Source organism: Chiroxiphia lanceolata, chromosome 1, assembly GCF_009829145.1.
Source record: "Chiroxiphia lanceolata isolate bChiLan1 chromosome 1, bChiLan1.pri, whole genome shotgun sequence".
Lineage (NCBI taxonomy): Eukaryota > Metazoa > Chordata > Aves > Passeriformes > Pipridae > Chiroxiphia > Chiroxiphia lanceolata.
Window position 1 is genome coordinate 122564373 of NC_045637.1, and position 13824 is coordinate 122578196.

The 13824-nt window shown below is 41.4% G+C and overlaps 1 protein-coding gene and 1 long non-coding RNA gene across 4 annotated transcripts; both read left to right on the forward strand.

Moving 5' to 3' along the window:
• Window positions 1-1171: 1171 nt before the first annotated feature.
• On the forward strand, window positions 1172-3656 carry LOC116787878 (cytochrome c). Of its 3 annotated transcripts, none has more exons than XM_032689911.1 (3): window positions 1172-1290; window positions 2038-2214; window positions 2383-3656. In XM_032689911.1, the coding sequence occupies exons 2-3, from the start codon at window positions 2046-2048 to the stop codon at window positions 2529-2531; spliced, it is 318 nt and encodes a 105-aa protein (XP_032545802.1). In that variant the 5' UTR covers window positions 1172-1290; window positions 2038-2045; the 3' UTR covers window positions 2532-3656. The 3 variants fall into 3 exon arrangements, with proteins under 3 accessions (XP_032545802.1, XP_032545812.1, XP_032545821.1); XM_032689921.1 differs by having other exon boundaries at window positions 1176-1286; XM_032689930.1 differs by having other exon boundaries at window positions 1185-1282.
• Window positions 3657-5522: 1866 nt separating this feature from the next.
• Window positions 5523-11865, forward strand: LOC116787888. Its single transcript, XR_004357483.1, has 4 exons — window positions 5523-8347; window positions 9793-9925; window positions 10896-10994; window positions 11420-11865. It is a non-coding gene; the product is annotated as an uncharacterized LOC116787888 (long non-coding RNA).
• The last annotated feature ends 1959 nt before the right edge of the window (window positions 11866-13824 follow it).

Consider the following 13824-nt stretch of genomic DNA (forward strand, 5'->3'; position numbering starts at 1 on the left):
AGAGTGCTATAGACACGACGAGAACTGGAAGGGAATACACTGTCTGAGCTAGGGAGTGCTGATTTCTAAATGTTCTTACTTAGAATTATCTGCAAAATTCTGCCATCAGAAGAACCTTTGATGTATTTTTTATGTATTTTTACTGTCCTCACTCCTTTCTGTTTCATGTTGGCATTCAGATGAGAACTGCTCCACAAGCAATTACAGGAGCACACTTACACCAGTTCCAGCACGGCATAAAAGCATACACAGAAAAAAAAGTTTTTCAAATGCCAGACAGTGGGAAATTCTCACAGTTTTAATGTCCATAGTTAAGGTAAACAGTCCACCTCTTCAGAACACTGGACGTTATGACACTGGGCTTTTCTAACAGCTCTTCCTTCACCTTGCCAAGCAGAGTGAGATGGCAGTCATGTCTGGAATTCATTATTTATATTCTGCTTGGAAGCCCACTCTGTGCGAATATCAACACGTTCTCTAAGCACCACCACGCTGCCCAGCCTGCTGGGCTGACGCCTGAGACACCTTCATACGTTCAGGTAGTGGTCCCTTCTGTAAGCCTCTCATCTTCGTCAGGACGGTACTATTTTGGCATCCCACAAAGCCGTGCACCTGCTTCCCTCTAGCCCCACGTGGCAGCACACCGCAGGCGCTATGGGTAGCGTCACCACGGGGGATTTCGAGGCGAAATACCCTCACTTTGGCTCCGTGACACGCGGGGTGGATCCCGCTCGCCCCGCCTCGCGCTCCCTCGAGGGGTCCCCGCAGCGAGCGGGGAGGGAGGGTGGGTCCAGTGATGTCACTAACCAGGCCCCGCCCCCCCGCCTCCGTGGCCACGTGCCCGCCCAGACCACGCGCTACTGAGGGCGCCGCGCGACCCTTGCTTCGACTGGCGCTGCGCATGCGCCAGAGCCCGTTTCCCCCCAGCCCTGTCCCCCATTCCCACGCGCGCCGTACGACCCAGAGTGACGTGTGACGCTATTCCGCCGGCAGCGGGGGCGGAGGCAGGAAGGAAGTCCGCAGGCCCGCCGGTCGCAACCTACCCCGCTAGCCCCCGGCGCCGTGACGTAACTTGACGGACAGGCGTTGCAACCAGTCAGAGCTCTAGGGGCCGGCAATTGATTGGTTGTCGTGAGGGGGCGGTGGGTCCCGCGCGCCGGCATAGGTTGGTGGCGGCGGCGCCGGGTTACATAGGGCGGAGTACGGCGTGTCCTTGGGCACAGACCGAGCGGGAGGTGTCGGAGCGCGGTCGCTGGGTCTGAAGGAGCAGCGAGGCAGCTGGGCAGGCAGGTGCGGGCACTGGCCGGGGGTAGCCGGGTTGTGGGGGAGGGGGGGGGGGGGGCGAGCGGCGGGCGGGGAGCGGGCGGCGCGCCCGGTGGTCCTGAGCCCCATTCCGCCTTCTGGGACCGCGGCCTGAGGCGGTGGCCGGGGGGCAGAGGAAGGTCACGGTGGGGCCGGGCGGCCTCACGACGGGCCGGGACCTGGAGGAGAAGCCCAAGGTCAGCTCGGCGCAGGGGGAGCCGGGGCCAGGCGGCGCGGGCGCCCTTGGGCGCTCCCGCCATCGGGGACTCTGGGGTCATCCGGGGTCACGGGGACAGTCCGGTGCCCGCCGCCCTCCGGCCCTACTGGTGTGTTTTTCCCGCTGGAAAGGAAGGCCTGCGAATAGTCCTGTGCTTTTACACGGGGCTGTTGGTCACCAGGAAACTCTCCTGTTCCAGGTATACGAGCTAGGAGTTGTGTTAAGTTTGCTCTTCACAAGCTATCGTCGTGCCCTTCAAGCGCCGTGGGGCGATTACTTTGTCTGAAGGAAGGTTTTTCCTGCTCTTGAAGCATGTTTAACACCTTGATACTTAATACGTAGTTCTGTACTAATTTCCAAGCCTAGGAGATATAGCTTGTGGATACACCGTGTGCTAGAGAATTCCCAGACCCAGGGGCAACAGATGTTGGTTTTGTAAACCAGCGGGGCACTTTTAAAGTTTCTGTTTGGTCGCTGACCTTGAAATGGCAATACTGACCTCTGTGTGCTTGGTCTAGTGCTGAAAATGGGAGATATCGAGAAGGGCAAGAAGATCTTTGTCCAGAAATGTTCCCAGTGCCACACAGTTGAAAAGGGAGGGAAGCATAAGACTGGACCCAACCTGCATGGCCTGTTCGGACGCAAGACTGGACAAGCTGCAGGCTTCTCGTACACGGATGCTAATAAGAACAAAGGTAAACTTAAAGCTGCTCTTTTGAGCTAAGGAACAAAAATACTGAGTTCTCGATGATAGTTCTAGAAGTACTAAAATCTACCAAAAATTAAAATAATAAACGCACTTGTATTCTTGTTCTCACTATTATTTCAAAGTCATTAACTATCTTCTTTTTCCTTCTCTCTAGGTATCACCTGGGGTGAGGATACTCTGATGGAGTATTTGGAAAATCCAAAAAAGTATATCCCAGGAACAAAGATGATTTTTGCGGGTATTAAGAAGAAGGCTGAGAGAGCAGACTTAATAGCATACCTCAAAGATGCCACTTCAAAGTAAAAGTTATCTGCTGCCTTATTTATTTCACAAAGGAGATGGCAATGGAAATGTCTGTGATGGTTTTTAAACTTTCTATTTTTACATGTACTGTGTCTAACCTGAAAATCTGTCTGACCTATCAGATAACCTTGCTCACGATGGGTCACTGGAGTACCCGCTTGTTTGGCAGCCATTGACTTAACAGAAACTATGTAATTGGGTTCATGATCTTAAAAATTAAAAAAAAAACACAAAAAAACAAAAAGCATTTCCTGCCTCTTCATTGTTTAAAAAATGTAAATAAATAATCAAATGAGTAATTGTCAGCAGCATAATAGCTTTGACAGCCCAACTCTTTCAGATTAAAAAGCAGGGTGGTTTTTGGCATCTTCCACCACGCATCTTTTGTTATATTACTTTAGAAACTTAAGAAAACCCCGACCAGCAAAACAAGAAAGACTTTAAAACACTCAACCCCAACATAATATTTTTCTAAATTTAATCAGTGCTAGATGTTGCAGTATATATTAATCTGTCTAAAGCTTGCATTAAAAATGCATTTCATCTGATTTAAGTATTTGTGAAATGGCAGTTGTGCCCAGCCACTTGTCTTTTATCTGAGGGAAGCATGTTACCTGATTCATCCAGACTTCAACACTGCATGCACCACTCCCCTTCAGAAACATCTTCAGTTTTGAAGTGTTATTGAAGCCCTTTGTTCAGTAAATCTTCTGAAAACAGCCATTCTTAGTGTAATGAATAGAACAGAAAAAATCCTGATCTGGAAATACAACTGCTAAAGACCAAGCTGAGAGTTATTTAATCTTCTTAATTCAGCAGAAGTTCACCTAAAATCTTGTTACTATTTCAGATGAAGGGGTACAGGAATGAATGTGCTGGTAGACTTAAAACAAAAACGAATGGTCTTCCTCTGTGCCTGGCTGTAGCCTGTCATTACTTCTGAAGGTTCTGTTTCGCACATTGTAAAGCCGTATTTTTAATGTTTTAACTGGGTTTTTTTTCATACTAAGCAAGTTGTTCAGAAGAATGTATTTACTGTGTACCAACAGTAAGGCACAACTTGGAGCGATCAATACTGTAAATTAAAAAAAAAAATTAAAGTTCTTTTACTGTGTGTGTCTGGAATTAAGTGAAAAACTGTAGATGCCCAGGTTTACATCATTAGGAAACCAAATAAACAAAAACTCCATGTGAAAAAAAAGTAAATGCTACTTCAGTTGGTGGGAGAAGTACTTAAAAGCCTGGCAGAGTTAGAAAGTATTGTGGACTAGAACCAGCAAAGCTTTTTTATCAATGTGCTCCTTCATAGCACTTTTGATGTGATTCCCAAGTACGAAGGGAGATAAATCAAGGTAGCTTGAAAGCTGTAGCTGTACTGTAGGATGGACTGAGTTGAATTATATCAAAAAGAATAGTGTGCTTAGTGCCTAAGCTTCAAAGAGCTGTTATTCAAAATTAAGCATGAAAAGAACTAAGATTACTAACAATGGTCTCAGTGGTTGCTACCATATGTGTTGTGATTATTTTTTTCTTTCCAAACTAACTTGCAAGCACCATTTCTTACAATTAGGGAGACAGACAATATTAACCAACAGCAACTTCTTTTACTAGAAGCTTGTTAAGAAAGAGCTTCAAATCGCAGTAGTTTATTACTGTTCCAGTTTTCAGAAGTGATGTTTATCAGCACCTTTATGGCTGTGCAGAACTTAGTTTTCTCTGTGCCAAAATCCTGATAGAGCAGTTGTAGATCCAGAATGTAACCATACCCAACTTTGCAGCCTTCTAAAGTGGTTATGGTGGATTGCATGGAGAGAGTTGTGACACCCTGTTCTGTCAGCACCTTTATGAGGTCAAAAAAGACCACGATCTCTAAGTTTCTCTTCTCTACAACTTGTTTCTTCTCCGGATCAATTAGAGAAGAGTATTTTTTGGTAAGGTGCCATTTAATTCTGCACAGGCAACCATTTACAAAAAGTAAGCTCCCTGTCCTCAGAAAAACTTCAGGAAGAAGCAGAGTGATCCTTTGCCCGGAGTAAGCAGGGGACACAGTTGAGCTTGGCTGTTCTATCTGTACCTCAGAGACCTTGGTACAAAGAAAAGTGCTGCTTATATGTACCACGGAAGAGGGAGAAAATGCAGCTTTTAATTTTAGACTGAGCATGCATCCTTGTTTACATTTTAGGGAAAAGGCCCTTCAGACCTTTAGAATGTCATCTTTTTATGTATACAGCCCTAGACAGCCCTATACATAAAAGATTTGTTGTAGGCAACTTGCAGCCGTTTGCCACTGGACAAACACAATACTGTGGTGTTTCTAGTAACTGATAAAGAATACTGAAACAGAAGGAGGTTACACTACCACTTCTTGAGGTAAGTCTTAGTGCAAGGGCCTGGGTGGGTTCTTTGCAGGGTGGGAAGTAGATATCCAGGTCAGTTGTATAATCAGGCTTCAGTTCTTTGATTTCTGGTTTATATTATAGAGTAGGAGGAGTGGGGCTTGCCTTTGTTTTATGAAGTACCACATTTAGTGGTTTTCTTTCTGACTATCAGTCTAGACACTTGGCATTTCAGTAGTTCCTTTACACTTCCAAATTAGGGAATCAAGGCACCGTTGCCAAACATTGCAACACCTCATAGAAATGATTCTGGGCTACTAGTTTATGGCTTTGTTGGGGCATGCCTTTAAAACTGATCTTGTAGTATTTTCACATGTACTTATGCAAAGAAATGAAGATTGTCAATAATGAGAGGAAAAGGTAAAATCCAAAAGTACACCTTTTCACAGTATGACTTCAAAATAAGTAGGATACTTGTAAAATTATAACATCTATTAGTTATGCATTCCATTGAAATTTAGTGATACAGAAGCTATTTTGTTTATTTAGAGCCTTAATTCAAGTGTAACCACTCTACAAACAACTTAACTTGGGAAAGTTCCATTTGTTGCTGCCTATCCAGTTGTAGATAATTGCTTCAGTTAAAGATGTGTTCATTTTGATAGATCTTGTCTTGTATAGGATTATGTAATACTTTCCTTTTTTTCAGTATAAAATACAGTATGAGTGATCCAAAAGAAGTGTGATACATTATGCTTCTTTTGTGGGGAAGAACAAAAATTAAACAACTAATAGATAAGAATTAGATATTCTAGTCTCTTACATATATCAAAGACCATTGAGTTGCACACATTTACCTCTGTATTAAGCCTTGTCATTTGCCTTTATCCAAAACACATCCTAAAAACTCTTCCAGGGCCAAAGCCAACAGAAGTCTCTGTTTTACTGCATACAGGATGAGTTGAACCATTTCAAATTGATGTCCTGAAAAGCAGGTTATTCTGGGAGGTGAGCAGCCCAGAGCTTAGCAGTAGGAAATGTTACGCTGGGGAAGGATGTGAAATCCTGTCCCTCCCGTGCTGCAGTGGCTGAGTCAGGACTCCAGATAATTGTCACTATCTGCTCATGATTCAGAGCTTGCATGTAAGTACTTGCATGTTTTTTTCCAGGATTGTTCTTTTGATCTGAAATACAGAAAATATGGTCGCCTTTTGAATATTAGTTTCTGGTTAGAGATCTCACAGGAGATAAGAGACATGGATGATGTTTGCTTCTGTGACATGATACAGATTCACATCCCCAAGTTTCCAGAAGGCTGAATTCACCACCAAACTGAATGTGCTGCAAAGAAGATGCTCTATGCCTCTGTTGGAGCTGTCATTATGCAAAAGGAGAGCTAGAAAGAAAATTAGCAAAGGAGGAACTAACTATAGCTAAGTGTTCAAAACACATAGCTTGGAGCAGGGAAGGTATATTCTTTCCAGATTATTTATGCATGTAATTTTAAACAGTGTTGGATAAAAATAAACCTGGCAGTAGAAATGAGAAGTTATTAACTCTGCTGGTTTTACATCTCATTAAAGCTGTTCAATGCAGCTTGCTTATGCAATGTGAGCCTCTGCCTTGTATTTTTCAGAATCACCCACTCTCCAGATGCATCTTCCCCTTCCTTCGTATGTTAAAGTGTACTTTCATATATAAGGCTGTGCTTGCTGTCCCCACCTTATCACACTGCCAGATTTTGGTCATAAGCACTCAAATCAAAAGCTGTTATTGGAAACGCTGAGTAGAGTTCTTACAATAATCTGCAGAAATTCACTGCTGATGGTCCCATTCATTCGTGAGAGTTTGATGACAATTTCTTTTTAAGATGTCTGATGATTCTTAATCTATGGGACAATGCCTTTTATTGATCTTCTTTAATTCTAAATTTTTAATAGACCTAACTAAAGAAGGTAGCTTTTACCTGCACTATACCTCAGGATTGTTTGGGGTTTTTTTGGTATGAGATGCAATGTGGTGATGTGAGCATTCCCTGATGTATAATGCTTCTAGACAAGTAGGAAAGATGCATCACATATACTGAATTTTAAAAATATCATTAGTGTCACCTATGTGTCACCAGTACCCTCAAGAATCTGGTGCTCTTGCTTACCTAGGTTTCATTGCAAGAATGTGCCTATGCTGACTGTAACCAGCCTTTCCCTGAAGGCGTCTCGTATTTCTCCTTCCACTGCTGATTTGTTAATTGGCAAACAGAGAGGAAAGGAAATCAGATTTCTCCATACCTTGCCATGTTTCCTATAGGACTCTTGTCATTTTATTTCCAGTTATTCTGTCAGTTTATTTGCTATTAATCACGGAATCACAGAATCATTTAGGTTGGAAAAGACCTCCAATATCACTGATTCCAACCTTTGACCAAGCACTACCTTGTCAACTAGACTATGGCACTAAGTGCAAACAACATCCAGTTGTTTCTTGAACACCTTCAGGGATGGCGATTCCACCACCTCCCTGGACATTCTGTTCCAATGCTGAACAACCCTATCCATGAGGAAGTTCTTCTTGATGTCCAACCTAAACATCCCCTGGCACAGCTTGAGGCTATGTCCTATCCTCCTGTCACTAGAGAGAAGAGACTGACCTCCACTTGGCTACAACCTCCTTTCGAGTAGTTGTAGAGAGTTACAAAGTCATCCCCGAGCTTCCTCTTCTCCAGGCTAAACAACCCCAGTTCCCTCAGCTTTTCCTCATAGAACTTACTCTCTAGATCCTTCCCCAGCTTCGTTGCCCTTCTCTGGACTTGCTTCAGCACCTCAATGTCTTTCTTGCAATGAGGGGCCCAGAACTGGACACAGTACCTGAGGTGTGGCCTCACCAGTGCTGGGTAAAGAGGAACAATCACTTCTCAGGCCAAATACTAGATATTAGATCTGGAGTCCTTCCAGTGGTATTTTTATAGGAAAGGTACCACATTTTCAATTCCACAAATCTTTACCATAAAGAATTATTGTAATTATCATGTACAAATTGTCACTGGTTGGCTACCCATCCGGTCTTTCTCTTCTTCATTTTGTGTTACTATTAAAATTTATACTTCTTTTATACTGTCTGAACTGCAAGCAGCTTCTTGTACTTTACTATTCAAATGTAGTCTTTAATTTACACATCTCTTAACTCTGTAGTGGGCTTTAAAAAAGTTTCCAGTTAAAGACCTGAAAGATCCTTTTGTGTTGTTTCAATTTTTTTATTTATTTTTTTCTTAATTCACTGAAAACGGTTCGGTTTCAACTGGATACCCAAGTAAATGTCTTTTCTTGTGAGCCTCAGAAACATGCTTCCAAAAAGCAATGATGGAAGTGTGGAGAAACGTCTTCAACTGGCAGCCTTTGATCGGTTCCTTGCTTACACCCAATGAACAGGAGAGGGAGCCAATGTACTAAAAAGCTGCAGAAGAATTGTAACCTGCACTTGAAGGTAATTTTAAACAAACCTCGGACAGTTTGAAAGACGAATTTCATTTGTACAAGAAGCGGTTTTAATGTAAGTGCTCAGCAAAAAGCACTAAAGATGATTAGTACAGCTGAATGCATTGGTTTTTCTGCAGTAAGTTTGGGTTATTCTGAAGTCCTAAGCCGATTCATGTTTTATATTTCATGAGGCTAGCTCGAGTTTGAAATAGCCTATATTAAATTTCAGCCTATTCAAATGGTAAAAGATTCAGTTAGCAAAATGTTTCTTTCTGACTTCTCAAAAGAATCTTAAATCAAAGGTGACAATCTCTAATGCATACTCTGGCTTTGTTCCTACTGTGGAGCTCACTTTGATGTCATCAGTTGAAGTATTAGGCTTGAAATGGACATACAGGTTGTAATATAGTTTCTCCACTAGCAGTTAGGCAGGTACATGGTGACCTTTGTTAGCAAAAATGCACTTTAAATCTGTTTCTAATACTGTTTTATGGATGGTGCTTGATGACAGTCTCATTACTCTGAAAACTGTGATGTTTTGTAATACTCATGTAGCTAAATTAGCATTGTTACTATTATTTATTAATATTTGTAACCTTGAGTCAGAATTTTACTTAGCTGGAGTATTTCTCATGAGGATATCAATGGTAATTATTTAACCATCAGTATGGATTTTCTGGCATGTGCCTGACCATGAAGCCTTTGCAATTCTTCAAAAGACCATGTTGCCTTTTTTTCCTATCAATTCATGGTCAATGCGTATGTTAAAAGTTAAGCTTCTTTTGCAGTGCCTAACTCTACCAGGAATGGTCTGATCAGACATTAATAATTTAGCTCATAGATGTGTTTGCTGTCACACTGAATTCTCAGAAAGACAGCATCTCTCTCTGTACCAGCATTCAATGACACATCAGAAAAATCTCCCCACAGAGAGGTGCAATTGCTGTTGAAAGATTCTTTCACATCAGAAAATCTATCAAAAACATAGGGTAGTCTTCTACAAATGAACAGGGTCATAAGATATAAATCACGATGACACAAATGAAGCAAAGAAAGGGGAAACAAAGTGGAAATTAAACAAAGTTAGTACAGGGTGATGTATTATATGTTCAGCAGGGACAAAGACTCACCTGTGCTTTCACCTATTGAGCTACATATTACAGCATGAAAGGAAAGGCACTGGAAACCCAGAAGTAACAAAAACCAGACCTGTCTATCTTCAGTGGAAGGTTTGGGGGGGGGGGGGTGTGCATTCAGTGAGTATATCCCTTTGGTTGGATACCTTTAATTTTGCTTCAGCTAATTGAAGTCATCCAATTGAAGCTACCTGGCTCCAGCAGTCTGCACTTCACTTCCACTGATTTTGCTGATATATTTTCCATGTTAGCAGATCAGCCAGCTGAGAAATGGTGTGATGTTTACTCAGTGCACATATCAAATGATGTTTTGCAGGGCTGTGAGCTCTGATTCTTCAGTAGTGCCAGAGCCAAATGTCACCACTGACACAACATGCTTGAGTTACACTGAAGTTCATGGCATAGCTTTAAAGTTTGCTCCAGCTTCAGATCTTACCTGAAAAGTACAGGTCAGTAATCTTCAGTAGACATGATGAATATACTATAGATAAAAGGGTAACAAAAGGGGCTCTAGCATAGGAGAGAGTAGTCACACAGTTGAGTCAGCATCAAAAAGAGCCTTTATTTTTTAGCCAGATTGTATAAAAAGTATTGATGAGGAGCTTGGCCTGAATTACATTTACATTGCCAATATATTTTGTTTTAAATTTAAGGATGCTAGTTCTCTGAGCTGCTCTGTGCCAATCTAGAATGCAACTGAAAGTCAAGTCATCGTGAAAGCCTTCAGAAGTGAAGATAAAAGGACCCAAAGCCCAATGAATCTACATCTACTGCAGTGCAATCTGTCTGGCTCTTTGCCTGTCTGGCTCTTTAACACCAGTTTTCAGTTTCTAGATAGTGCAGCCTGATGTTCTGACTGATCAGTTTTAGCCAAATTTATGTTTTTCTCTCAGAAAATGTTTTCCAATAATCTTAAGATTTCAAGAAAACTATTCCTTTGAGAAAGCAGTTGGTTTTATTTTTCTCATACAATCAAATCAATGCTATGTATAGCACTGGTGCTATTGCCAGGAAAGCAAGAGAAGGAAAGGTCACAGTGAAGGCTTCTCCCACTGCCTGAGTGAGCTGGGATGCTCCCCTCCAAGGGCTTCACACCATGACCCAAAGACAGCACTGTCACAAGTTGTGCACCCATGACAGTTTGGTGTCTGGCAGCTGGAGTGCTTTTGCTAATAGCTCTGGGAAGCCTTTCAGGGTCCCATGCTCCCTCCTAAAAAAAACAGGGTAAAATGGGATGGACAAAGAGACGGAAACTGTTATCAATTTGTGCACTGTGATGTAGAGGTTCAGTCTGGGGGAGTTTCCTGTTTGGGATGGTATGCCAAGAGATGTTTTTCCACCCAGATTTATCTTAAATCTTAACCTTCCCACTGCCCATTAGCATTAATATCTGCCACCCCTCAACTCCCCTCAATGCAGCTCCTTTTCCTGCATGGCTGCAGCAGTAACCTCCAGTAACCAGGTCTCGGACACCCTTGACTTCTTCAAAAAGGGGGACGGCCTCCACTGATCTTCCAGGTAGGTGTAATTTTCTTTCTAATATGTTAAAATTTCCAAACATCCTTTCTTTCTCACCTTAGGGTTACAGAGCTGGGTTTTTAAAGAACAGCACAGGATCTTAGGGTCACTAAGATCAGTGATTCCTTAGCTACTCTTCAGATTTTTCCAGGTCCTTCTTGGGCAATCCAATCACTCATTTGCTTAACTGAAAGAGTTGGGATCCTCATTTTCTGTAAGCTCTTCTAAGTCTGGGGCGATGTTGGGTTTTTTCTTCTAAGTTGTTTGTTTGTTATTTGTTTGTTCATTTGTTTTGCAAGAACTAAGAGGTTTTATTTTAGAGAGTCTCTGAATGGCCCAGCCAACCCCTTCCTCATGCGAGAAGAATATAATAACATAATCATAAGGGCTTTCCTTTTTTTTTCCATTTGTCTAACTGCTTGAAGTTGATCCTGAGGGACTTCAAATGCAAGGTAATTATTGGGTAAGTATTTCTTATTACTTCATCTGCAGAAGTTCACTTCATTGGTGCACATCATATGCTCAATTTCTCTTTATCGACCTAATGTAATAAGAGAGCTTGTAGCTTCACTGAAAATAATAGTAAATATCAAGTGTATGTTTTATGACAGCACTCAACATCAAAAGGTTTCAGAGGCAGATTTCTTAACTTTCAGTAGCACAGTTGCATACGTCTAAATAAAAGCTTTATGGTAGCATGATGAGAATCTTTAACTTGGAGTTTCATATTAGAATAAGCAAATATTAATGCAATTCTGAAATGTTTGATCCTCTGGTGACCCATCCTGCTTTCCTTTGCTGTCTACAGCTATTACAGATACATGTCTCCAGAGAATCAAATAAATGGTTGTAGTCATTGCTAAAATATTCAGCCAGAAGATGTTTGGTTTAAGCTATTTTTATCAGAGTACCTGCATAAACACAATCGCTTGTTCATTTTTCTTTTATTTTTGCTTAACTGAGGTCCTTCTCTCTCACACAGATGGAGGGTAGCATAGGAAAGAGAGGGGCTTGTGAACTCTGCTATATAGAGCTGTGTCCCATAGCTCTGGATGTACCCCGTATGGGTGAGACTCTCTCTTTGTCCTGTGAGTTGTTCATGCCTACAGTTTCTTTCCAGCCACAGAGGAGACCTTCTCCCTTGTCATGAAGCCACCTTTTAAAGGAAGGCCTGTTATTTTGTTACCTAAGCCTATGTTTTCCAGTAAATGTAGGTGGAATCAGTCTGAGTTTGTACAGTCTTGTGGCTGTCTCTGAAACTGTTTCTTTGCAAGTTTTAAGTGGTGCAGGCATTTTATTTTACAAGTAGAAGCAAAGTTTTAGCTACTCTCAGGAATGATATGCACTTAAAACTGTAAAACTGTATGCTTCAAACTTTTTAACTGTGAGAAAATATGCATTTGTTTAAAATTTGCAAGTAGGTGGATTTTTTCTGTCTTGCCAAGCTTTGCAGGAATTACACAGCCCTACAAGCAATTTGTAAGTATTTTATAGACTTTGGTGAGTTCAGAAATGCTACAGCTTTTCTCTTATGGTTTAATGCATATATGAGACCGTGAATCTGCCAGTATGTCTAATTGCAGAAAATGCAAGTACCAGAAAGTCTAGACAAGGTGTACAAAGCGTGCCAGAGGTGTGAACTTCACTGTTTCTTTCCTATCAGTTTCAGGAAGACCAAGGTCTTAAAAAATTGTAGGTGTCAACTAGAAATTAATGTGGCCATGTGTCTCACACGTCTGCCTGAAGTTTGGCTCTTACACCCATACTTCGTTAGAAAGGGTTTACTCTCCATATTTGCCTTGGTTTTATTTCCCTGCCACCATGACCAAAATTAAAACCTCATCTGGGGGAATTTCATGTGTATACCACTGTATTAAAGCATCTCAATAGGGGCTTGCAGGGCTGGTGCATATATATATATATATGTAGGTTTGGGCTTTTGTTTTTCATCGTTGATTGCTTCTGTGGATTTCTTCCTGGGTTATTACTCTGTAGCTTCAAAGTTTGGCTCAGAAAAGCTCAGAGGCCAATATTTGTATTCCTTGTTTGAATTCCATGTTATGGAAGACATAGCAGAGGCAGCCCAGTAATTAAAAAGTGAATGTTTTACTGATGTTGCCTTGAATCTCATGCAACAAGAAAAGCTAATTTAATGACTGAAGCAACAACTTTGGTTAAAAAGACATCCTATATGTGGAATCCAAGATTTATGTCCTGGAAGGATCAACTCTTTGTCCTTCATTTGTCCAGCATTAAATAGTCCATTGAGAAGAGCTTGTCTACAATGAATGGATGATGAACCTCACCCCATCCCCAGCCCAGTTCCTTCTGATAAAGTTGTGGTTTCTCTATTCTCTTTGAATGAAATCTTCTTTTTGGTTTTGCTCTGCTGTTTGCTCATCAGTTACTATCTCCAATATATATATATATATATATATGTGTGTGTGTGTGTGTGTGTGTGTGTGTTCTATACTCTCGCTGCTTCACAGTTTATGTACAGATAACAAGAAATTAAGTCTGCAACATATAAGTTACTTCAATAATAATTGCATCAGTGCATCAGACTCAGTGTGATTATTTTTTATAAGTAATGGTCCCTAGTAATTCAAAATTTATAAATAGGATGTGGGACAAAGATATCTAGCCCAGAACAATGTTTTCAGCAATTCTGTTTTTGCAGCTCCTGTCCTACTATTCAGATGCATTTTTTTGATTTGTGTCTGAAGCTCAGGAGGAAAATATTCAGCATTTGTGGGATTTAGACATTATAGTACTTCTCTGTTTCTAAGCACTCAAGTAATAAAGGCTTTGTGAATTATCTCCAGCATAC